Genomic DNA, 23,322 nt, shown 5'->3' with positions numbered 1-23,322 from the left:
TCTGTGTTTAGCCATTTCTGGTGGTCTTTCCAGTGGGTCTGCTTAGTCATCCATCTTGAATGGAAGTCCACAACAATCACCTTACTAAAACTAAATTCCACCTAATACTGTGGAGATAGACTAGTTTGTAGACTTGTGTTGTTTGGCCTTTTAAAAGGAATACTCCTCTGTCTTCCCCATAATTATTCATTCTAGTAAATTGGCATTTAAAAATAATCTAAGAGGCCTGGGGCGCCCGGGTGGCTTAGTCCATTAAGCGTCTGACTTTTGCTTAGGTCATGATCTTGCGGTTCGTGGGTTCGAGCCCCGCGTCGGGCTCTGTGCTGACTGCCAGCTCAGAGCCTGGAGCCTGTTTCAGAGTCTGTCACTCCTTCTCTCTCTGCCCCTCCCCTGCTCAACGCTGTCTCTCTCTCTCTCTCTCCTAGAAATAAATTAAAAAAATTAAAAAAAAATTTTTTAAATAATCTAATAGGCCTGAATGGGTCTCTGAGAACTTGAACTTTGGTGTCATGAAATCAGTTCTAGGGATATTGTGCAGAAAAGTGGTCAGCAGCTTTGGCTTTGGAATTTGGGTTTTTGTTTTGTATAATGACCAAACCCAGTGTGACAGCTGTCACTCAGTGATTGAGTTAGGGGCACACAAGGGCATACTTATAAACCCAAATGGAAAACGGCTTTCATGTTCAGAGTAAACATTCGTATACTTTTTAAGTTTACTGAATAAATATAGAAGCACATAGTAGGAAGATTCCTGGAGAACCTTCAACTCATGTGTTGGTAGTAAGACACCTTGGCTGCTGGGTAATCTGTCAGGTGTAGTAGTCAGGCTAGGGATGGATTTGCTGATGTCTTCAGACTTCAGTTTATTCCCTTCTCTCTCATTGGAACTTTTTTCATGCCTCAAATTTCTGAATTCCAAGCTTGTCTGAAAATCTTTAAGGCAAATAAGCGTCTTTCTGAGACGTATCTCTCCACTCCTGGTGTGCTCTCTCGGTTGGGTTTCCTCTGCAGTGTTCATATCCTTTTGCTTCTACATTTCTTGAAACTGCATGTGTATTGATTTGTGTGCTTTGCTACTTCCATCCCCTTAATCTTTTTGGATGTATATATGTTTTTTAATTTTTTAAAATGTTTATTTNGATCATGACCTAAGCGAAAGTCGGACGCTTAACTAAGCCACCCAGGCGCCCCGAGAAAATCTTAAGTAGACTCCACGCTCAGCATGGAGCCCAAAGCAGGGCTCTGTTGCATAATCCTAGGTTCATTACTTAAGCCAAAATCAAGAGTCAGATGCTCAACTGACTGAGCCACCCAGATGCCCTACAGGGCATATTGCTTTTATCTTCCACGTTCTTTAATGTTATTTTAATTGAGGCTTGGATTGAGAAGTAGATGAATTTTCATTGTCATATACTGGGATGTTAGCTTGCCAGATTAAAGTAGAAATTTTAAGACTCTGATAATTATTTTAGTGAGTTCAAAAAAACAGACTTCAGACAAATTAATTCATTTACACAGGTATAAGAGATATTTTATTTATTTATTTATTTTTTAAGGGATATTTTAATAATACTGAGTTTTTCTTGCTCAGAACAGAATGTCTCTTCATCTTTTGTATCCTTCAACTATATGTATATGTGGACATTTTTCTATCTTTTATAGTCCCTTTGTGAACTTTGCTCTTGCTGTTTTTGGTTGCATACTGTTTCTTCCTTTCCTAGTTGAGTTTGAGGTCACCTTCAGACTCCATGATTTACTGGAAGGACTCACAGGATTCAGAAAAACTGTTATTTTCATGGTTGCATTTTATTACAGGGAAAAAGGAAATAGATTAAATTTAGCAAAGGTGCCTGCAGTGAAGTCCAGGAGAAAATAGGCACAAGCTTGCGGAGCTCTCCTTTCAGTGGAGTTGCACAGGGAGATACTTAGTTTTCAAGTAACTATGTGGGACAATATGCCAGGAGTATTGCCTCAGCTTACCTGAGCCCCCATGTCTGGGGTTTTTTTTTTTTTTAACATTTTATTTTATTTCTGAGAGGGGAGGGAGGCAGCGTGAGTAGGGGAGGGTTAGAGAGAGAGGGAGACACAGAATCCGAAGGAGCCTCTAGGCTCTGAGCTAGCTGTCAGCACAGAGCCCAGATCGGGCCTCAAACCCACGAACTGTGAGATCATGGCCTGAGCCGAAGTTGGACACTTAACCAACTGAGCCACCCAGGCATGCCCCCCCCCCCCCAATGTCTAGAGTTGTTTTTGGGGCATTGTCACAAAGGGGTGCATCCTTCACAGAACTCTTGCTACCTACTGAGACACCCCCCTCCCCCAGGTCAAATTGAATACAGCATGGCCCAAGGCCTCAGGCATACAAAAACAGTCTTATCAAGCAGAATATTCTAAGAGTTAGAGGTCATCTCATAGGAGCCCTTTGAGGGCCTGTATTAGAGATAGGCTTTCCATAGGAACCAGGATTTGAGGAACCAGGGTCAAGAAAGTAAACTTTCCTGCACTCTAATAACTGAATGTGAATTTTTCAAGACCGTGTATAAGTATGACCGCTAAAATGAAAACTTAATTTATTGTAAGAAGTTAGTTGCTCCCATATTTTTTTACCCCTACAATTGTTTATACTTATCTCCTTTATAGTTTTATAACTATAACTGTTTCTTGAAAGGTTTGTCATTTATGCTATCTTAAATGTGGAGATATTTATATCCTTTCTCCCCCTTTCTTTTCACCATACTGTTTCATTCTTTGATTTGAAAATTTGTTTTTATGTATTTCCTCTGAGCACGATCTTTGTATGCACTGTGTAATATAAGAACTAGGTGTTGTTTTCAAATATACGACTTTGAATTTGTTTCACAGTGTATATATATCTCGTGGGTATATATATCTCGTGGGAGACTGAGGTTTCCACTTTTAGAATGACACTGTATTTGTTTCTGTTTTCCATTAGCACTACAATATAAGGTTCTGTAATTTGTGTCCTTCCACCTCGTGGGGACTCTTGTTTACATCCGAGTCTCTGTGTGGTGCTTCTTGTAGTTGTGTGTGGTATAAGCTATAAAAATTACATCTAGTCTTGCACCCTTTCTTGAAAGTGAGGATTGTGTCATTTATGCTGTATCCTCAGTTTTATGGCTGATACATAATCAGTTTGTTGTATTGACTGTGTTGCTAATTTTTAGCTTTGAACTTTAACTTCCGTGCGTTAAACGAGTAGGTTTATTTTCTTCTGATAGATGCTCAAACACTAGGAAATTCAAGCACATGTGATTTTTCTTCCCAAATGAAAGTGAATTCAAGTAGTTCTGAACCAAGCAGAATTGATAAGATGAAAGATCATGTATTTCTGTTGCTGCTGTAACAAAATTGCCATAAATTGGTGGCTTAGAATAACACACAATTTAATTTCTTACTATTTTGGAGGCTAAAGTTTGAAATCAGTCTTACCGGGTTACAGTCAGAATATGTGCTGGAGTCAAAGTACCAAGTCTGGTTCCTTGCAGAGTCTCTGAGGAGAAAATTCATTTCTTTGCCTTTTTCCACTTATAGTGACCCCTAAAGCACATTACTCCATTCTCTGCTTCCATTACTAACCACCCTCCACTTGTCTGTACTCTAATCTTATTGTTTTTTAAAAATGTTTATTCATTTTTGAGAGAGATCGAGCGAGCGAGAGTGAGCGAGCGCAAGAGGAGGAAGGGAAAAAAGGAGAGAGAGAGAGAGAGAGAGAGACCCCCCCCACACACAGAATCCATAGCAGCTTCCAGACTCTGAGCTGTCAGCACAGAGCCCGACGCAAGGCTCAAACTCATGAACTGTGAGATCATGACCTGAGCCGAAGTCAGACACTCAACCAACTGACCCACCTAGGTGCCCCTGTCTCCTTTTTATAAGATCACGTTTAGGGCCCATCAAATACTCCAGGACAGCATATTCCCATCTCAAGAGTCTTAATTTAATCATATCTACAAAGTTGCTTTTGGTGTATAAAGTGACAAGACGCATTCCAAGATTAAGATCTGGATATCTTTGGGAGCCATTATTCGGCCAACATACATTGTAATAAGGCACTTTTAGATTTTTTTTTTTTTGTAGATTAATTCTTGTTTTCTCTTCCTAAGTAGGGCATTATTTCCCCCCAGTGGAATAACTCAGTAGATTATTTTCCTCAGCTCCTGATGTTCATTTCTTTACATTTCTGTGCCATAAAAGTGAATGCTTTTCATATGGGCATCATGCTCACTTTCCTTATTTCTTCCTGAAGAATATTTTCTAATGTTTACGTCTTGTGTTGTAGTTGGTGTAATACGGTGCCCAGTATGCCGCCAAGAATGCAGACAGATAGACCTTGTGGATAATTATTTTGTGAAAGATACATCTGAAGCTCCTAGCAGTTCTGATGAGAAATCAGAACAGGTATGCTTCTCAATTTTTCTTTATGTTCTTATCTTGATACTGAAATGTAAATTATGAGAAACATATGTTTGGCTAGTTACATGATTTAGGGTACTTCAGCTATGGTTCTCTTTTTCCAGTTGAAAGTAAACAATTTTTACTGTGTTCTGTACCCTCATACCTAATGAAATGAGATGAAGTCATTACTTACATATAGTTTTTGTGTTCTGAGACTTAGATTTACTCACGTGAAATGTTTGATATGGAAGGAAAGGGATTTTATTGGAGATAAATGGATAACAATACTTTAATTCTAGGTACTTAGTGTATTTGAGAGCAAGTTTTTATTTTGTGGATTTATATTTTGTAAATTTGATGTAGATTAGTGTTTATTTCCACTCTTAGGTATGTACTAGCTGTGAAGACAATGCAAGTGCAGTTGGCTTTTGTGTAGAATGTGGAGAGTGGCTGTGTAAGACATGTATTGAAGCACATCAGAGAGTAAAATTCACTAAAGATCACTTGATCAGGAAGAAAGAAGATGTCTCAGGTAAGAATAGAAGCACTTTTAATGATTGATCTAGTATTAACCTCCCTCTTTTGCCTCATAACACTTCTACTTATTCTTTATATTCTTTGGACATAAATAAGAATTTAGACGTTTTAATAAAATTTTTGTTTAGTGTAAAAATGTATGTTTTATTTTACTACAGAGTCTGTCGGAGCATCTGGCCAGCGCCCTGTTTTCTGCCCTGTACATAAACAAGAACAGTTGAAGCTTTTCTGTGAAACATGTGATAGATTGACATGTAGAGACTGTCAGCTACTGGAACACAAAGAACATAGGTACGGAAGCTATCACTGGTTAACAAGAAATACTATCAAAATGTTTTGTAAAATTAACTATTCTAAATATTTATTTCATAATTTTGTTAGCATTTTATTCTCAATTTCATATATTTTATTTCTTAAAGCAGATATGTTTTTGATTATTTAATGCTTTCCACGTTCACATCTAATTATCTTATGAATATTCGTTAAAAATGTATCATTACATTTGGGTTTGCCAGAAGGGAGTTGAATTATTTCTTTTATTTGCCTTGCCTCTGGTTCAGATAAGCTTTTTTTTTTTTTTCAAGTAGACTGGTATTTCGGCTCTGGGCCGTAACCTTAAAAGGTAATCTTCCTGTGGGTATGGCCAACTGATACACATTTTAACATCAAAGGATAATTATACTGATTTCATGTTAGATGTAAATCCCTTGGTTTTCTGCAAATTGCTTAAGTGTCTAAAGTAAGCATAATTACTAATTCTTTAATGCACAGTTTTCTATTTCAACCCTGTTACACATTCAGAATTATATTCACTTATAACCAGTCTATTAGATTCTGTTTCAACCCTGTTATACATTCAGAATTATATTCACTTATAACCAGTCTATTAGATTCAAACTGTTCTTTTTTTTTTTTTTTTAAATGTTTTATTTATTTCTAGGAGAGAGAGAGAGAGAGAGAGAGAGAGACAGCGTGAGCAGGGGAGGGTCAGAGAGAGAGGGAGTCACAGACTGAAACATGCTCCGGGCTCTGAGCTGGCAGTCAGCACAGAGCCTGACGCGGGGCTCGAACCCACGAACCGCGAGATCATGACCTAAGCGAAAGTCAGACGCTTAACCAACTAAGCCACCCAGGCGCCCCAGATTCGAACTGTTCTTGAAATGTACTGAAATTCTAGCCAGGAATATAACAGTCCTCCAGTAAATTTCCCATTTTCTATTGAGTTGTATTATAGTTTAAAAGATGGTTTTACTTACCCTTGGTCCAGCATTTATTTCCTTTCTGCCTGCCTGCCTTCCTTCCGTGTTTATTTATTTATTGATTTTGAGAGAGAGAGAGAGTATGAGTTGGGGAGAAAGAGAAAGGGAGAGAGGATCCCAAGCAGGCTCTCCACTGCCAGTTCAGAGCCCAGTGCAAGGCTTGAACTCACAAACTGTGAGGTCATGACCTGAGCTGAAGTGAGATGCTTAACCAGCTGAGCTACCCAGGCGCCCCAGTGTAGCCTTTTCTAAAGTGTTCTTCTTATAACACTTCTGCTGATTTGGTAGAAATAGGTTTTATGAATCTCCTGTCCCCAAAAAAGGGTAGGTTAAGTTGGATTAATTACATTGAAATGTGTTTCTTCACTGTAGAATGTCTTAGTGCTTTTAATTCCTTAGGTTCATTGGAATTCAGTAGAATCCTCTTAAAGAGGGAATATGTTAATCCTAGTAGCTAACAATTACTGCATCTTTGTGTGAGACACTTTTCTAAATGCTGTGTGTTTGTTTAATTCATACCAACTACCCATGAAGTGTTGGTACTGGCATTGCAACTGATTTGAAGGTGAGGGAGCCTGTTTCCGAAAAGCTTTAGTAACCTGTGCAGGGTCTCGCCATAAGGAATAGAGCCTGGATTTGAACACAGGCAGTTGGATCTGTTTTAAGGCCATATGCTCATTTTCTTCCATGTGGTATATAGAATATAGACATAGTGTATGGAATGTCTCACACTTGACCACATAAAAGTAATGATCTTTGTTCTTTTTTAAGCCGTCATTTACTGTTCTACAGAACATTTGTTTAGAATTGCTACTTTAAACCTTTGTATCTCAGTTTGTTCCCAAATTTCATCTTACCTGTAGATTGGCTAATGTTTCACTTGAAGTGACTAATCTTGTGGATGCCTTCACCTGAGGGCCAAATTTTACCATTGTTTGTTTTGTAATAATCTCAGTAAGACATTAGATTACCATTCTCACAGCTGCAGTTAGATCTTTGAGGTCTTGGGTTACTTAAGCCTTTTCAGATTGTTGGTGAGAAGAAAAAAGAGAAGGAAGATGGCATCCTCTTTCATAAGAAAGAATAGCTTCGAAGGTCTCTCCTTCAGAGTTTAACCCTGGCTGGTCCTTCTTTTTCCGTCATCATTTCCCTTTGCCACTGTTTCAAGTCCTAATTATCTCTTGAATGTTTTCTCCCTTTTCTTTAGCTCACACTTCTGTATTTTTTCCAGGAATAGACTATTACAGAACCCAGGTCACTGTACTTTAAGACCCTAGGTTCCTGTTACTACAACACACTTAGACTTAGTTGGTCTCTCAGCTCTGAGTTTTACCTTGTCAAATTCATTGTGTCTACATTGCTGCCAGGATTATTTTGCTAAAATAGAGTCCCTCCCTACTCTTTAAACCATTTTAAAAAATTTTTTAAAGATTTCATTTTTATGTAATCTCTGTACCCAACCTGGGGCTCGAACTCACAACCCCACAATCAAGAGTTGCACGCGATACCAACTGAGCCAGTCAGTCCACTCATGCCCCCTTTTTAAAACACCCTTTAATGCCCCGTTACCAGAGTTTTGAGTGTTCAGTATAGCTTACAGTATTGAGTCATACTAGACTCTTCTCTCTTCATCATCTGTACCCAGGAGACAGTCCCCAAGACCACCCTTACTTTTGACATCACCTGCAGAGTTCAGTAAGAACCCTAATAGTGGGAAAACAGCATGCAGGTCAGCTCGTTGATGTGATTTGCTGTTACCGTCTGCAGTTACATTGGTGGCCTTCTAAACAAGATGCTGTCTTTAGCCTTGGAACTGCTGTCCGTAAACCAAACCGCCTGCATGCTCTCTCTTTTAAATTTAAATTTATTATTTAGTTTTGAAGTATAGTTGACAACCAAGCATCTCTTTTTCGGCTATGAGAGAGCTGTTCATGGGCACCACCGATGTGATTCTAGAATTTAGCAACTCCTTGCGTGATTTCAAAGTTACACTTAGGGGAAAAGAGCCTATTTCCTCATGATACAATAAATACTTCTGCATCCTGCTGGTCGCATGTTCCTGCACAAACCATTTCTATTTAATACAGAACTCTTCTGGGTACTGCCTTCTTACTAGAGTGTTCCCCCATCACCCAAGACATTATGGGTATTTCAGGTTGCAGGAGGATTTTTTGTCCTTCAGTCATAGAGTCAGTCTCAATTAATGTCCAACAGTAAACTAGTAATTTTCTCTCACATGGCATATATTTTACTGTGGTATCCAGAAATTTTCTGGTCCAAAATCCCAATGGTTGTTGCAAAGTGGCACTCCCAAGCTTTTGCCATAAGCTCTAGTTTACAGAAGTGTGTGTTGTTCACACTCCCTGAATCATGTCTAACTGGATCATAGGGGCCCAAGAGCATTGGGAGAGAGACTGTTTTTTGTAGTTCAGACATGGCCTGCCTTTGTTCAGGATCCCATTCAAATACAGCCTTTTTTGGATAGTTGTATTGATTGGTGCTACTAACCATTCCCAGGTGTGGAATATGTGTCCTTTGGAATTCAAATATGGCAACCAAATGTTAGGTGTCTTGTTTCGTACTAGGGACAGGTGGCAAAACTCTTTTTTCTCCTCCTGTGGGATGTCAAGGGTGGCACCTGCTTAGGTTATTCCTAAGAGTTTCACCAGTTTGGGTAGGTCCTTGAACCTGTTGGATTTATCAACAGCTTCTTTGGGTCATGTGTGTCCTCGTTGCATTAGGTCAGCCCTACCTTTATCTTTGATTTGTGACATTGTCATGGTGTCATCAAGATAGTGTATCCCTTCTAACCATATTATACCAGTAAGCTGGTGACTTGAAATAACCCTGTGGCAATATAGTAAATTGGGGTCCTTTCATGTGAAAGAAAATTGTTCTTGGCTTTTGCTTCTTCTTCTTCTTCTTTTTTTTAAGATTGAAGCAGAGAGAAAAACATTTGCAGTGTCAGTCATTGAGTATCACTCTCTTACAGCCTGCTGTAGGTTTCTTTTTCTAGTATTTAAGTCATACCTGGGACTGCTGATGTTATGGGGCTGCTACTTCATTCAAGCTTCAGTAGCCTCCCGTTAGTCTCGATGAGCCATCTGCTTTTCTCACAGGCTACGTACACATTGTTATTGTTCAGAGAACTCATCAGTACATCGCTCCAGCTTAGAATTTATCATTAGAGTGGTAATCTCTTTGTCCACCAGGTATCATATATTGTCTCAAATTTCTGTGGGCTCAAGACACTTTCAGTGGTTCCCATTTTAGCATGCCTAGTCAAGCCTGGCCGTAAGGTGGATTTGTTTGTTTTCTGTTTATAATACCCGTCAGACACAGTGTCCATCCCAATAACACGTTCATGTATGGGAGATGTAACCACTTCACAGACAGTCTGTTCAGATATTCCAATTTTCATCCAGTTTTTTTTAGCCCTTAGTCTTGTTAACTATTGCCGTTCCACTCAGTCTAACTGTAACTCCCCATTAGGACTTCGACGGATTTTAGAATTAGAGCGCATTGGGCTCTCATGTTCAGGAGTCCCAGAAATGCCTCTCATCCATCCCCTGGCTGTTTTACCCACACAAGTGCATTTTGCCATGGTTCTCTAGTTAGGGGTTGAGCCAGAAGAGCCTGGCCTCTCCTTGGGTCTTCAATTTGATTAGTTAATAGGATAGTTACCCCTGGCAATTCCAGGTCAGGTTTTTCGTTGTCCTCTTTGTCCTCTGGCTTTTAAATTTTCTCTAAACTGGGGTAAATACAGAAGAGTTCTTTAGGGCTGTATAATGTTGGGGAGCAGCGGTAGCTCTCATTGGTCTATCCAACTTCTAGTCATGCTAGATTAGGATCTTTGTGTCAGCTCTATCAGTGTCTGCTTTATCCATCCCATTTTTAAATAGCCATCTGAAGATTTCCATCCTGCTGTGTTAAATCCCTTGACTTTGTCTTTCTCTGTTTTTTTTTTTTTTTAAATCTCTCTAATTTTCTTAGCATCTGTAAGATGCATAATGGGAATCTGAGACAGTAAATCTGTTAAGGCTTTTCAGATCATTGCTAGATTTTGCAGCAGTAAAGTTACATGGGGTGCCCATGGAAGAGTTCCCCCTTAATCACAGCATTTACTATGACCTCAGTAAGAGGCATGTCCAGTAGGTGAATATCCTGGTCTTGATAATGCCAGTCCAGCATGGCTTGCAAGAGGAGCATATCAGGTACTTCTTCTGGGAAATTCCACTTGGCATTTATCGTAGAAGGACAGTCCTCCATTTCAGGGTCAACAAACTTTATGGGGTCATTTATCTAGTGCACTGGGCTAGCAGTGTCCTTGGGAATGACCTCCTGTGTGTCTGGATTATGCATAACCAGCCATCTGTGGTTGTTCACTGTGGTGGTGGTAGTGAGTTGTCGGTCCTGCATCAATTCAGACATTGCTCTTCTGTTCTGCATCATTCAAAACCAGTGGTGCCACCTCTGAGGTAATCACTCTCACAATATTTTAGTAGCTTCAGGAAGCATCAATCTACAAAAATGAGACATTCTTTTGTAATGTAATCTTTGATTTCATTAGTTTTCTCTTTTCCTCAACCTGGACTACATTCTTTGATCAGAAGTCATAGAGGTACTCTCTCTCATCTCTCTCTCTGTTTTCCCAGTATACTTTTTCCCTTTGGAGTGGCCCTGAGGCTATTAGTGCCACATTTCAGACTAGCTGAAACCTAAGCTTTGCCCAGTCAAAATCTTCCCTAATCCACTTCATTTTAGCTACTATAAAATCAATAACCAAGGGATTGTATTGCTTCTCATTAGTTTGCATGTCTTTATTTATCAGTGAGTCAACTCCTGAGAGTTGGGTCCACCTTTCTAAATTCCATCAGTAACGTACCTCTAATAACTTCCGCTGCAGTCCCATATGAGTGACCAGGTAGTCATCTAGGGATCAGAGGTTCCTCACCCCTGCTCTCTCATCCTTCCTTTTCCCAAACCACACGTTTCAGTGAGTCAGGATCATTCTAGTGAATTCCAATTCTGATACCAACTGCGAAGTTAGAGAACAATCCACAAGTGCCCCCTCACTTTTGACACCAAATGCAGAGTTTGAGGAGCCCCCAAACCACCCTTCTGACACCATTGCAAGTTCAGGATTTCCTGAGTCTACCATCAGATTCAGTAATTTACTGGAATTGTTAGATAATGTGCTAGAGCTCACTGAAAGTTGTTATACCAATGATTACATTTATTATAATGAAAGGATACAGATTAAAATCATTCAAGGGAAAGATGCCTGGTGCAGAGTAAGAGTCTAGGAGTGTTCCAGATGTGTGGCTTCCACTTTTCTCTCAGTGGCATCTTGGACATAACTCACTCTTTTCAGCGGTGATACATGACAGTATACATGGAATATGGCCAGTAAGGAGGCTCATCTTACCCTGGGTGCCTAGAATTTTTATTGGAGCTCTGTCGTGTGGAATATGGGTTCACTGTCACTGACTGACCTGTCTCTGGCCCCCCCTTAGGTTGAACTGATGCCATGTGACCTGATGCCCCCTGTAAATGTATCTTTAGCATATAGCCTGAGGCACCAGGCAAAGTGTTATCAGGTAGCACATTTCAGTACTCCTGGTCATTGAAACAAAAGCCAGACTCCTTTTTGTGTTAATTCCTATTTGTGCATTTCTAGTAGCATCCCTCACCCCCCCTTTTTAAACTAACTCTGCTTTTACAAATGCTATTTCTTAACCTGTAAAGCACCTTCCTTCTCTGTCAGAAATATTTAACCTTAAAACCAGTTCCCTTTGGGTGTGTTATCTTCACCAACACTTAGGGTTTCATTTTTCCCCCTCCTTTTCCCTCCCTGGACTTTAAGGCCTTTTAGGACCTTCACGGGCTCAGTCCCCTGTATGCTCAGTGTTTTTAAAATGTGACCAAGTCACTTGGTTTCCCACCTCTTCTTGAGTCAGTTATGCATGCAGTTGTGATCATTTATGTTTTCTTTGAAAATCATCTGTTCAAACAGTAGAGATTTTAAAAACATACTTAAAATTAAACAGCATTAAGATTTTACAAAAATAGGATTATATCTCTTCTTAATAATGTTGTATAGCTGAGTTTATTTCCTTTTCCTATAGCCTGGCCATAGGTTTGATTGTTTTATTAGTCATTTGAGTGATCCAGTTCTTAAAGTCACTTATTCTGCTCTTTAAAAGTATTCTAGGGGCTCCTGGGTGGCTCAGTTGGTTGAGCAGACTCTTGATTTCAGCTCAGGTTATGATCTCTCAGTTTGTGAGATCGAGCCCCACACCACACTGGCAGCGCGGAGCCTTCTTGGGATATTCTCTCTCTCTCTCTCTCTCTCTCTCTCTCTCTAAACAAACTTTTAAAAAAAGTGTTCTAATTCTCACAGTTCTCTTTTATATCTTCATTCTTTCCTTAGCTTGATTTTGTTTTACTATTCTTAGTAATATCTTAAAATTTTTTAAAATGTTTTATTTCTGAGAGAGAGAGAGAGCGCCACACACACACACAGCTTGAGCAGGGGAGGGTCAGAGAAAGAGGGAGATACAGAATTGGAAGTAGGCTCCAGGCTCTGAGCCAGCTGTTAGCATAGAGCCCGACACAGGGCTTGAACCCATGAACCATGAAATCGTGACCTGAGCTGAAGTCAGACGCTTAACCGACTGAGCCACCCAGGCACCCCATCTTATGTTGAATCTTTAATTTATCGAAAAGGTTAGTCTCATTCCATAATCATGGACTTACACAGTATATAATTATAGTTTTGGGTCTCCCCCACCTCCTTTTAAAGATTATTGCTACATATTATAGGGATAAAGATGTATGTCTGTGTATCTTTCAAATGGAGATAGTATAGTACCAACTTTATAAGCTGACTATAAGGATTGAGTGAGAATTGTACCTATAAAGTGCTTAGCACAATAAGTACTCAGTAACCATTTAGCTATTATTAGCTATTATTACTAACATTGTGACTGATATTTTCTTTTTTTTCTCTTTTTAATAACATTTTATTGAGGCCTTCGGTTTTCTTTATGCTTTATGGCCTTGGAAGTTGTTCTCCAAAAGGAAAATATGTGCCTGGGTGGCTCAGATGGTTAAATGTCTGACTCTTGATCTCAGCTCAGGTCTTGATCTCAGGGTCTTGATTTGAATCTATACTTTATAAAACTTTGTACCTCAGAAAATTACATGGTTTCTAGCTATGCTATGGAGTTTATTCCATCTCCCAATTATTCTGTTCATGATAAATGAATGAAATAAGTATAGACTAAAAAAAAAATCCAAAAAAACAAAACAAGAATGAGAGAAGAGACACCAATGGATGTTTCAATGAATTTTCCAAAAGCTGGGAAATGGATTGAGTATTTGGTGGATCTGATCATTGACCTAGTAGAGTTGAATGAACTACAACCCAAAGGATATACAAAGAAAGCCATGTGATTTAATTCCCAGAAACCTATGAAGGATTAGGATTTAGAGGCAATAGGTATCACAAAAATTGGGCTTATTCTTTTGGGGGTAATAGGTCTAGATGAAGACTGGGGATGAGGCATATGACCGACATCGGTATATGTGCTGCTGAAGCCAGCACCATATGACTGACATCAGGGAGGTTAAGTGTACATCTGCATAAACAGTGGCATCTTCAGTTCCCCAGACTTGCTTCCAGATTGCCAGAAGTGACATTTTTTGGTTCTACTTTACCCCTCTTTATTTGTTTTCCTGCCCCTCCCCTCTCAAATTAGAAGCCTTTTTACTCTCTGGATAAGGTGATCAGAAGAGGCCTCTAAATGTTGACATTTGGGTTCATTTCTAATTAAAATGATTGCCTTCACTGAAGCCCACCGGTTCATAAGTGCTCTCACACATGACTCTTAGCAGTTTTTAAGTATACCTTGGATTGCGACTAATTTGTTCTGCAAATGTCTTGCAAGACGAGCAAACATTCTAATAAATTTTAATTTGATAAACGAGCAATGTCTTGCAGTACACATGGTCGGTGATACCGACTACATGATTACAACTAACCCAGCTGTCCTCGCAATTGGCTGTGATACATGCGTGCTTTGGATTGCAATCATGTTTCCTGAACGAATTATGCTGACAAACTAAGGTTTTACTGTATACTAGAATGTGAACAGATGAAAGGATCCTCCAGCATTTGAGGAGAGCCACCCTCGTGTGCCATATGCCATGCATTGTGGGCTGTTGTGAGAGTTCTTAACTCTTCCCTCTCCGCCTGGCTTCAAATATAGAGACTGGAAAAGCTAAATATTTCCTTTCTCAGCTTTCCTGGCATTTGGCTAGCTCTGATCCACAGTTTATGCCCATAAAATCCAAATGGAATTCTGCTTAGTTTGTAATTTTTAAAAGGGACAAATGTTGCTGATATCAGCCCTTTTCCAGCTTTTTCCATCCTTGAATTAGGATGTGATGCCTGGAACTCTGGCACCATTATGTGCTCATGAAGGTAAAGCCAAGATCATCTCAGAGATTCTAACTTTGATGTTTAACTAACATCCCCAGCTACATTCAGTCTTGTTATACGAGTCTTTATTAGTCATTACAGCTGTACACATGGCTGATTGACAGCTACCTACATGAAAGAGACCAAGACACTGAAAGAAAGGTCATGAAAAGCATAAATAATATAGGAATAAAAGGAAATACAAAGGCAAACAAAATTATGACATCCTGAAAGATAAGACAAGCTATTGGTCACAAAGCAAGGATAGAATCTTTGGAAAAGAATTCATTAAAAGAAGACAGAGCTCCCGGAAGTATGATAGCTGAAGTAAAAAAGTAATAGGCTTGGTAGATAAATTCTAGTCAGTCTCCTGGAAAATAGAGCAAAAAGAGAAAGCAAAAAATAGGTAAGAAAATGACAAGGGGTCCCCGGGTGGCTCAGTCAGTTAAACCTCTGACTCTTCAGCTCAAGTCATGATCTTGCAGTTTGTGAGTTCTAGCCCCACATGGGGCTCTGTGCTGTCAGTGTTTGGGATTCTCTGTCTCCCACCCTCTCTCTGCCCCTCCCCCACTTGTTCACTTGCGTTCTCTCTCTCTCTCTCTCTCTCTCTCTCTCTCTCTCAAATATAAACAAACATTTAAAAAAACGAAAATGACAAGATATCCAACAGCCAGCCAGTATGAATTAAAGAAAAATAAATGATCAAATAAGTAATTCAAGAAATTCTCCTAAGAACCTAGCATTGACAGTCTGAAATGACCCATTTGTCTTTTCAGTACGTTGATTTAAAAAGAAAAAGACCTACAAAAAAGTATATATCATATAGCATGACAGTATGCTATGGATTAAAATGAAGATCAGCAAAGTTTCTGAAGTAGGCAATGTGTGATGAAATGGAAATCTAAATAGGATCTTTAAATATAGTAATTCCAACAGATAGGAGATGCTGGAACAGTGATTTCAAAAGTTGGGAGTTGAGAGGGAAAGATGTTCAACATACATTTCTATAGCTAAATTGTTTTTTTTTTTTTTTAAGATTTTTTTTTTTTTTTTTTTTTAGGGGGCACCTGGGTAGTTCAGTTGGTTAAGCTTACGACTTTGGCTCAGGTCATGATCTTATAGTCTGTGAGTTCGAGCCCTATGTTGGGCCCTGTGCTGATAGCTCAGAGCCTGGATCCTGCTTCAGCTTCTCTTTNTCTCTCTCTCTCTCTCTCTCACACACACACACACACACACACACACACACACACACACACACAAACATTTAAAAAAATAAAAGATACTTTTATTTTTAAGTAATCTCTGTACCAACATGGAGCTAAAACTCACAACCCCAAGATCAAGAGTCTCACGTTCCACTGACTGAGCCAGCCAGGTGCCCCTTCTATAGCTAAAATTATTATTATTATTTTTAACGTTTATAATTTTTGAGACAGAGAGAGACAGAGCATGAGTGGAGGAGGGGCAGAGGGGGACGGAGACACAGAATCCAAAGCAGGCTCCCTGATGTGGGGCTCGACCCCATAGACTGTGAGATCATGACCTGAGCCAAAGTTAGATGCTTAACCGACCGTGGCACCCAAGCGCCCCCATAGCTAAAATTATTAATGTGAGTGTGAGATGTAGATATTTTTCAGCATGCAAGGATTCAGAAACTGCTTCCCATGCACCTTTTCCTGGAGAACTATTAGAGAATGTCATCCACAGGAATGTTAGTAAACCAAAAAAGTTAATGTTGAATTGTGGATGCAGAATGACAGCTGTACAGTAGGCTAGTTTAACTGAAGCATAAAGACTGAGGATATCTCTAGGAAAAAAATGGAGCCACTTCTAATATACTGGTATTGTTAGGTCATTTGAAAAATAATATTGACAGATTTTTGACATATCGGTGGAACTTGAGATTTATTAGGGATTAGTAAATTGAAAGTTAAGCAAAGCAAAACAAAGGGCATTCTTTAACTACCCCCCCCCGAAAAAAAAGTTCTATAAAAAAATGAAATGATTCTGATTACACTCCTTGGCTTATCATTGGACAATATTTATATAGTCGTTTATTCAGCAAATAATTGCATGCCTACTGAATGCTAGGCATGGTATGTTTCAGTGAAAAATAGTAAGTCACTCTCAACAAGGACCTAATTTTTCATAGGCAGGATCAAAGAGTAAATATATCAGATGCTGATTGTTGTAGAGTATTGTTCTCTATAAAGCTGGGAAATTGGGACAGGGTATGTGAACATGTGGATGCGTAGGTTTTTATTTTAAATAGGTAGTTTCAAAAGGCTTCCACGATGAGCTCGGCTTTGAGTAGAGACTGAAGGAAGAATGGGAGCAGTGCTGCTTCAACCTGACAAGTCAGGGGAGCGTGTTTCAGCTTCATTATTTTCCATAATTTTATCTTCTGGTTCATCTATTCTCTCTTCTGCTTCTTCCATCCCCACTGTCACTGTATCTAGTTTATTTTGTAGCTCAGTTAATAGCATTATTTAATTCATTGTGACTAGTTCTTAGGTCTTTGATCTGTGCAGCAAGAGTTTCTCTGATGTCTTCTGTGCTTTTTTCAAGCCCAGCTATTAGTCTTATGACCATCATTCTAAATTCTTGTTGTTCACATCTATTGTTTGTATCTGTTTTGAGATACCTGGCTGTGATTTCTTCTTGAATTGTCTTTTGGGAAGAATTCCTCCCGTTTTGTCATTTAGGCTGTTTCTGTCTTTTTCGTGTTTTAAAAGCTTGTTACGTGTCCTGTACCTGTGAGAACTACTATATATATATATTTTTTTTAATTTTTCAATGTTTTATTTATTTCTGAGAGAGAGAGACAGCGTGAGCAAGGGAGGGTCAGAGAGAGAGGGAGACACAGAATCTGAAGCAGCTTCCAGGCTCCGAGCTGTCAGTACAGAGCCCAATGCGGGGCTCGAACCCACGAACCGTGAGATCATGACCTGAGCCGTTCAGACACTTAGCCGACTGAGCCACCCAAGTGCCCCGAGAACTACTATATTTAAAAGGGTTCATACACTGCCCAGGGCCTGGTACTTCAGGAAATGGTTTTGGTGTATGTTGTGTGCACTCTGTGGTTTTGTTTTGGCTGCTCTGTCCCACTGGTCAGTCCTCCACAGAGCTCCTTCTTGCTTGTAGTGCTGGAGTGCTTGGACTTTCAATCGGGCGTGCTTTGTTAGTTGAAGTAATAATCCTGGGGGGAAAAAAGGAAAAGTTGGGGCGGAGGGAGCCTGATCCCATAAAGAGAAAAATGAAAGGGGGGAAAAGAAGACCAAACAGAAAATCAAAAAAACTATAAGGCTAAATCTAGAGAAAGGGAAAGGAAGATAAAGAAGACAGAAAAAAGGTGAAAAAAGAATAGAATAAGAATGCCTGAACAAACAAACAAAAAAGATTTATTAATAAGAATTGACCAAAAACAAATCTGGAACTATGAGCCCGATTCCAAAAGAACAAAAGAGCGTAGAAAGAAAACTAAAAGAAAATAATAAAAGAAAAAAATCCCCCAGTTGTCCGTTGATGTCAGGGACCCGTGGCTGTGCTAGTCTGCAGGAGAGGCCGTCTGTTTTGCTCAGCGTCAGTCTCCCCCCAGTAGATCGCTGGGCACGGAGGGTAGAGTTTGGTGCAAGTGTATCTCACCTCCACCAGGGCCGCTGTGCTGCTCTCTGAAGCCCTTCCATGTTGAGGAGGGGAGGGGATGGTGACACCCCAGTCTCTCCTCACCGGACATCCTCACAGAATAGTGCAGGTGGTTGGCTTGCCCTGCTTCACACTTCTCCTGCGCCTTCTAGGCACTCGGCTGGGATTCAAAACCCAGAGTCTTGGGGCGCCTGGGTGGCTTAGTCGGTTAAGCGTCCGACTTTCCCTTAGGTCATGATCTCGCGGTTCGTGGGTTCGAGCCCCGCATCGGGCTCTGTGCTGACTGCCAGCTCAGAGCCTGGAGCCTATTTCAGAGTCTGTATCTTCCTCTCTCTCTGACCCTCCCCTGCTCACGCTGTCTCTCTCTCTGTCTCCTAGAAATAAATAAAAATATTTTTAAAAAAAAACAAACCCAGAGTCTTAAGGGACCCAGCTCCGGGTGGCTCCTCTCCCCCGATCCAGAGTAGGGCCTCTCCTCCCTGCTGATAAAAGGCCTTTGGCTGGCACCTGCATGGTCTTTTGTCCTTGGGGAGGCCATAAACCCTCTTCCCAAAGTCCTGGGGGAAGGGTACTGTTCTCTCACAGCGTGCCCCTGAGATCACTACACCAGGCTCTACACTCCGGGGCTGGCTCCCTCCTCCCCTGAGATCACTACACCAAGCTCTACACTCAGGGGCTGGCTCCCTCCTCCCCTGAGATCACTACACCAGGTTATACACGCTGTGGCTCCTGGCCCTGCTCTGAGAAAACTTCCGAACCTCGAGTTTCAGCTACAAAGGCTGTTTGCAAAAAAGAAACTGTCACTGTCTGTATTTCTTGTTCCCCAGCCCGTGGTCCAGAGAGCTTTTCCTCTTGTGCTAACTTGATGCTGTACTTTTACAGTCTCTCTCTTTCTCTTCCTTTTGTCTCTCCACAGAAAGGGCCCCCTCCCCTCCGTGCCAGTGCCATCTTACTTCCCCTAATTCACATACACACCCCTCAATCCCGCCAAGCTGTCTCCTTCCAACTGTGGAGATCCTTCTGCCACTCTGCAGATCCACTTCCTGGGTANGAGGGAGATACAGAATCTGAAGCAGGCTCCAGGCTCTGAGCTGTCAGCACAGAGCCTCTTGTGGGGCTCGGGGCTCGAACCCACAAACCCTGAGATCATGACCTGAGCCGAAGTCAGATGTTCAGCTGACTGAGCCACCCAGGTACCCCAATTCTCTCTCTCCTTATACACTTATACACTTAGATTCCATGTCATCTTAGGCAGTCGAGGAAATTGCCTCAGCAGTTTGACTTTCTCTGTCAACGTCAGGTTTTCACTCTAGCAGTTATTCCCACCAGTATTTTAATATTTTGCTATTTTTTTCTTCCACCCTTAAAAATGAAAGAAAATGTAAAACCTTCTCTTTAACCCATTTTCCCTGGTGGCAGCTGTTCCTATTCCTCTTTGCAGCAAAATATTTTGAAAGGATTGCTTATAATCGTGGTCTCCTAATTTCTTCTGCCCTATTCTCTGTCAGCATTTTAGCAACATTGTTCTTTTCAAGGTCACCAGTAGTCACGGAATTACTAAATCTAGAGGTCATCACTTGGTCATCATCTTAATGCTTGACCGATCAGCAGCATGTGACATGGCTGATCGTTCCCTTAATACATATTATTTACTTGGCTACAAGAGACCACATTCTTTTAGTTTGCCTCCTACCACGCTGATTACTTCTCAGTTTCATTTGCTCATTTTTCTTCATCTCTTAATGTTGGATGTGCCAGGCATTACTTCATTATCTACAGCTACAGATTTATGGTTTTAAATACCATCCATATGCTGATGATGTCCATATTTCTATTTCTAGCTCAGTATTCTCTCCTGAACTTTCAGATTTATCTATTCTATAAACTATAACATGTCTTCTTGAGTGGCTGCTTTCTCAAATATAATATACTCAAAATAGAACTGATCACTTACTCCACTTCTTTTTCACTGGCAACCTTGCCCTATCTCATTTTGTGGCGGTTGCATTTCTTCCACTGCCTGAGCCAGAAATCTTGGCACTGTCCTTGATTTCGCTATTTTCTCATACCCAAACTCAGACCTATCAGAACATCTTTTTGGCTCCCCCTTCAAAATATATCCCTGAATGTCACAATTTCTTTCTTTTTTTTTTTTTTTAATATTTTTTATTTATTTCTAGGAGAGAGAGAGAGAGACAGCGTGAGCAGGGGAGGGTCAGAGAGAGAGGGAGTCACAGGCTGAAACAGGCTCCAGGCTCTGAGCTGGCAGTCAGCACAGAGCCCGATGCGGGGCTTGAACCCACGAACTGCGAGATCATGACCTAAGCGAAAGTCGGACGCTTAACCGACTAAGCCACCCAGGCGCCCCTGAATGTCACAATTTCTTATTACCTCACTGCTATTTAGTCCCATTGCTACTAGGCTGGTCTCAGTCGTCGCCATTTCTTGCTTGGATTAGTGCAGTGGTCTCCCCAGTCATGTCCATATGTCTAACACTGCCCTCCTTCAGCCTGTCCTTAACTACTGGAGCAGTCTTCGGACCGAGTCACTTCCTGCTCAAAACCTGCAGCGCCTCTCTGGCTTAGAGTAGAAGCCGGATTCATTACAGTGGTGTGTACGCTAATGTTTCATCTGCTACTACACTCCGCCCTCACCTGGTACTTTCTTGTTTCTAAAACATGGCAGAGATGCTGTTGCCTGCCTGTTTTCTCTGTCTGGGACTCTCTGGGTACACTTGTTTGCACACCTAACTTCCACACGCCCATCAGGTCTGTTTAAATGTAATTTTGTCAACAAGATCACTCTGATAAATGTATTTAAAATTGCAATTTTCCCTTTTACTCCTAATCCTTCTTATCCTGTTTTGGTTTCCTCTCACCCTCCCTCCCTCCTTCTTCCCTCCCTCCCTCCCTTCCTTCCTTCCCTCCTTCCCTCCTTCCCTCCCTCCCTTCCTCCCTGCTTCCACTTAACACCTTCTAAACATGCTCTGTAATTTACAACTAATATTTTGTGTTCTTCCCACTAGATCTAAGTTTCACGAGGATAGGCGTCTTTGCTTTACGGCATCCCAAGAGCCTAGAGCGGTATTTGACACACATTTAGACATTTCATCTCTTCAGCAAATATTTGTTAATTTAGATACAGAGAAAAGAAGAGGTATAATAGGCCTGTCTGAATATAGGATGTCAGTTATATCTTTTTATTTTCATAGATTCGATTTTAAATTAAATAATTGAAGGGTGCTTGTTCTGTATCCTAATTGGAGGCCCTTCCTCTCTTTAAAAAATATTTATTTATTTATTTAAGTAATATCTACATCCAAGATGGAGCTCCAGCTATGACCCCGAGATCAAGAGTCACATTCTCTTCCAGCTGAGCCAGCCAGGTGCCCTGTGGAGGCCCTTGTTCCTTTAATTGGAATGTTTAATCTCATGACATTTAGTGTAATTATTGGTATGGTTAAGTTTAAGTTTACCATTTAGTTTTGTTTTTTAATTTTCGTGTGTGTGTGTGCATGCATGTGTGTGCATGCATGTTTCCTGCTATGTTTCAACTTAATAAAATCCTTTTGGTATTTCATTTTACATCCACCTTGAGTTTTTTGTGTTTTTTTTTTTTAAGTTTATTTTGAGAGAGAGCAGGCATGTGTGTGTGCGAGGGAGGGAGGGAGGGAGGAAGAAAGAGAGAGAGAGAGAGAGAGAATGAGAGAATATGTTCCAAGCAGGCTCCACGTTGTCATCAGAGCCTGACATGGGGCTCAAATTCACAAACTGTGAGATCATGACCTGAGCTTTTTCTTAAAGCTTTAACTTAAAGTTTCTGTAAAGTATTGCATTTCTTACTTTATAAATATAGTAACCTTACAGAAGGATAATTCAGTTTATCAGACCCTCATCCTTTGTACCAGTGCCATATTAATGATACATATTTTTCCATTTATTACCATTTCTGTTTTTCTTTATATCTTCCTGTTTATATGAGTTACCGTCTTTTATCATTTTCACCTATCCTGAAGAATATCCTTCAGCGTATTTATTGTCTTGTAGGTTGCTGCAGTGAATATTCTCAGCTTACGTTCATTAGAAAATCCTCAGTGTAGATGGATGTTTATACTAGTTATAGAATTCTGGATTGACAGTTTTGTTTTCTTTGAAGATTCTAAAGCAGTCATTATTTGTATTCTGGCCTCCTTTGTTTTAATGATACTATTCATACTGTTCTTCCCTGAGTGTTGTCTGGTACGTCTCTGGCCATTTTCAAGATTTTCTCTTTTTCTATGGTCTTCCCCATTTGACCATTATGCTCTAAGGTATATATCATTCTGTTTGTTCGGCGTGTCATTCACTGACCTTCTTTGTCTCTGAGTTTATGATTTTCATCAAACTTGGGAAGTTGGCCATTATTTCCTTATGCCCCTGCCCACCCCCTGCTCATTGCAGTCCTCTAGAACTCCCAGTTATGTGTATATTAGGCTACTTGTTTTTCTCACATGGGTCCTTGAGGGTTTGATCATTTTCCTTTAATCTCTTGTTTTTTTAGACTTCATAACTTTTCATTTGTATTCATTTTCACTAATCCTCAGCCATCTCCATTTGCTGCCAAGCCCATCCAGTGAATTATTTGTTATTGTACTCTTCTAGAATTTCCATCTCTCTTTTTATAGCTTAATTTCTCTGCTCAGATTTTCTCTTAGTTCACATCACTAAAAGATGTTTTCATATAGATTGTGGTTTTTTAAGTTTATTTATTTATTGAGAGAGAGAGGGAGAGAGAGACAGAGAATCTCAAGCAGGCTTCTTGCTATCAGCACAGAGTCCAACACAGGGCTTGATTTCACGAGCCATGAAATCATGACCTGAGCCAAAATCAAGAGTTGGATGCTTAACCAACTGAGCCACCCAGGCAACCCTACATTTTGAATAAGTATAAAGTCACTTAATGTCTTTGCTAAATATATAACATCTAGACCATCTTGTTGTC

General features: G+C 40.3%; 1 protein-coding gene across 1 annotated transcript in view; it reads left to right on the top strand.

The window, feature by feature from the left end:
- TRIM33 (tripartite motif containing 33) overlaps nt 1–23,322 on the top strand; it is a gene marked incomplete at its 5' end in the record, with an annotated part of 119,187 nt that overhangs the window by 53,983 nt on the left and 41,882 nt on the right. Inside the window, 3 exons of the mRNA XM_077767809.1 lie at nt 4,301–4,419; nt 4,804–4,948; nt 5,112–5,244. Coding sequence (XP_077623935.1) covers nt 4,301–4,419; nt 4,804–4,948; nt 5,112–5,244 — 397 coding nt within the window. The remainder of the gene's footprint in view (nt 1–4,300; nt 4,420–4,803; nt 4,949–5,111; nt 5,245–23,322) is intronic.

The sequence above is a fragment of the Crocuta crocuta genome, unplaced genomic scaffold (genome assembly GCF_008692635.1).
Source record: "Crocuta crocuta isolate KB4526 unplaced genomic scaffold, BGI_CrCroc_1.0 scaffold180, whole genome shotgun sequence".
Classification (NCBI taxonomy): Eukaryota; Metazoa; Chordata; class Mammalia; order Carnivora; family Hyaenidae; genus Crocuta; species Crocuta crocuta.
The sequence above is the reverse complement of the archived record's forward strand: the minus strand, read 5'-3'. Positions and strand labels throughout refer to the sequence as shown.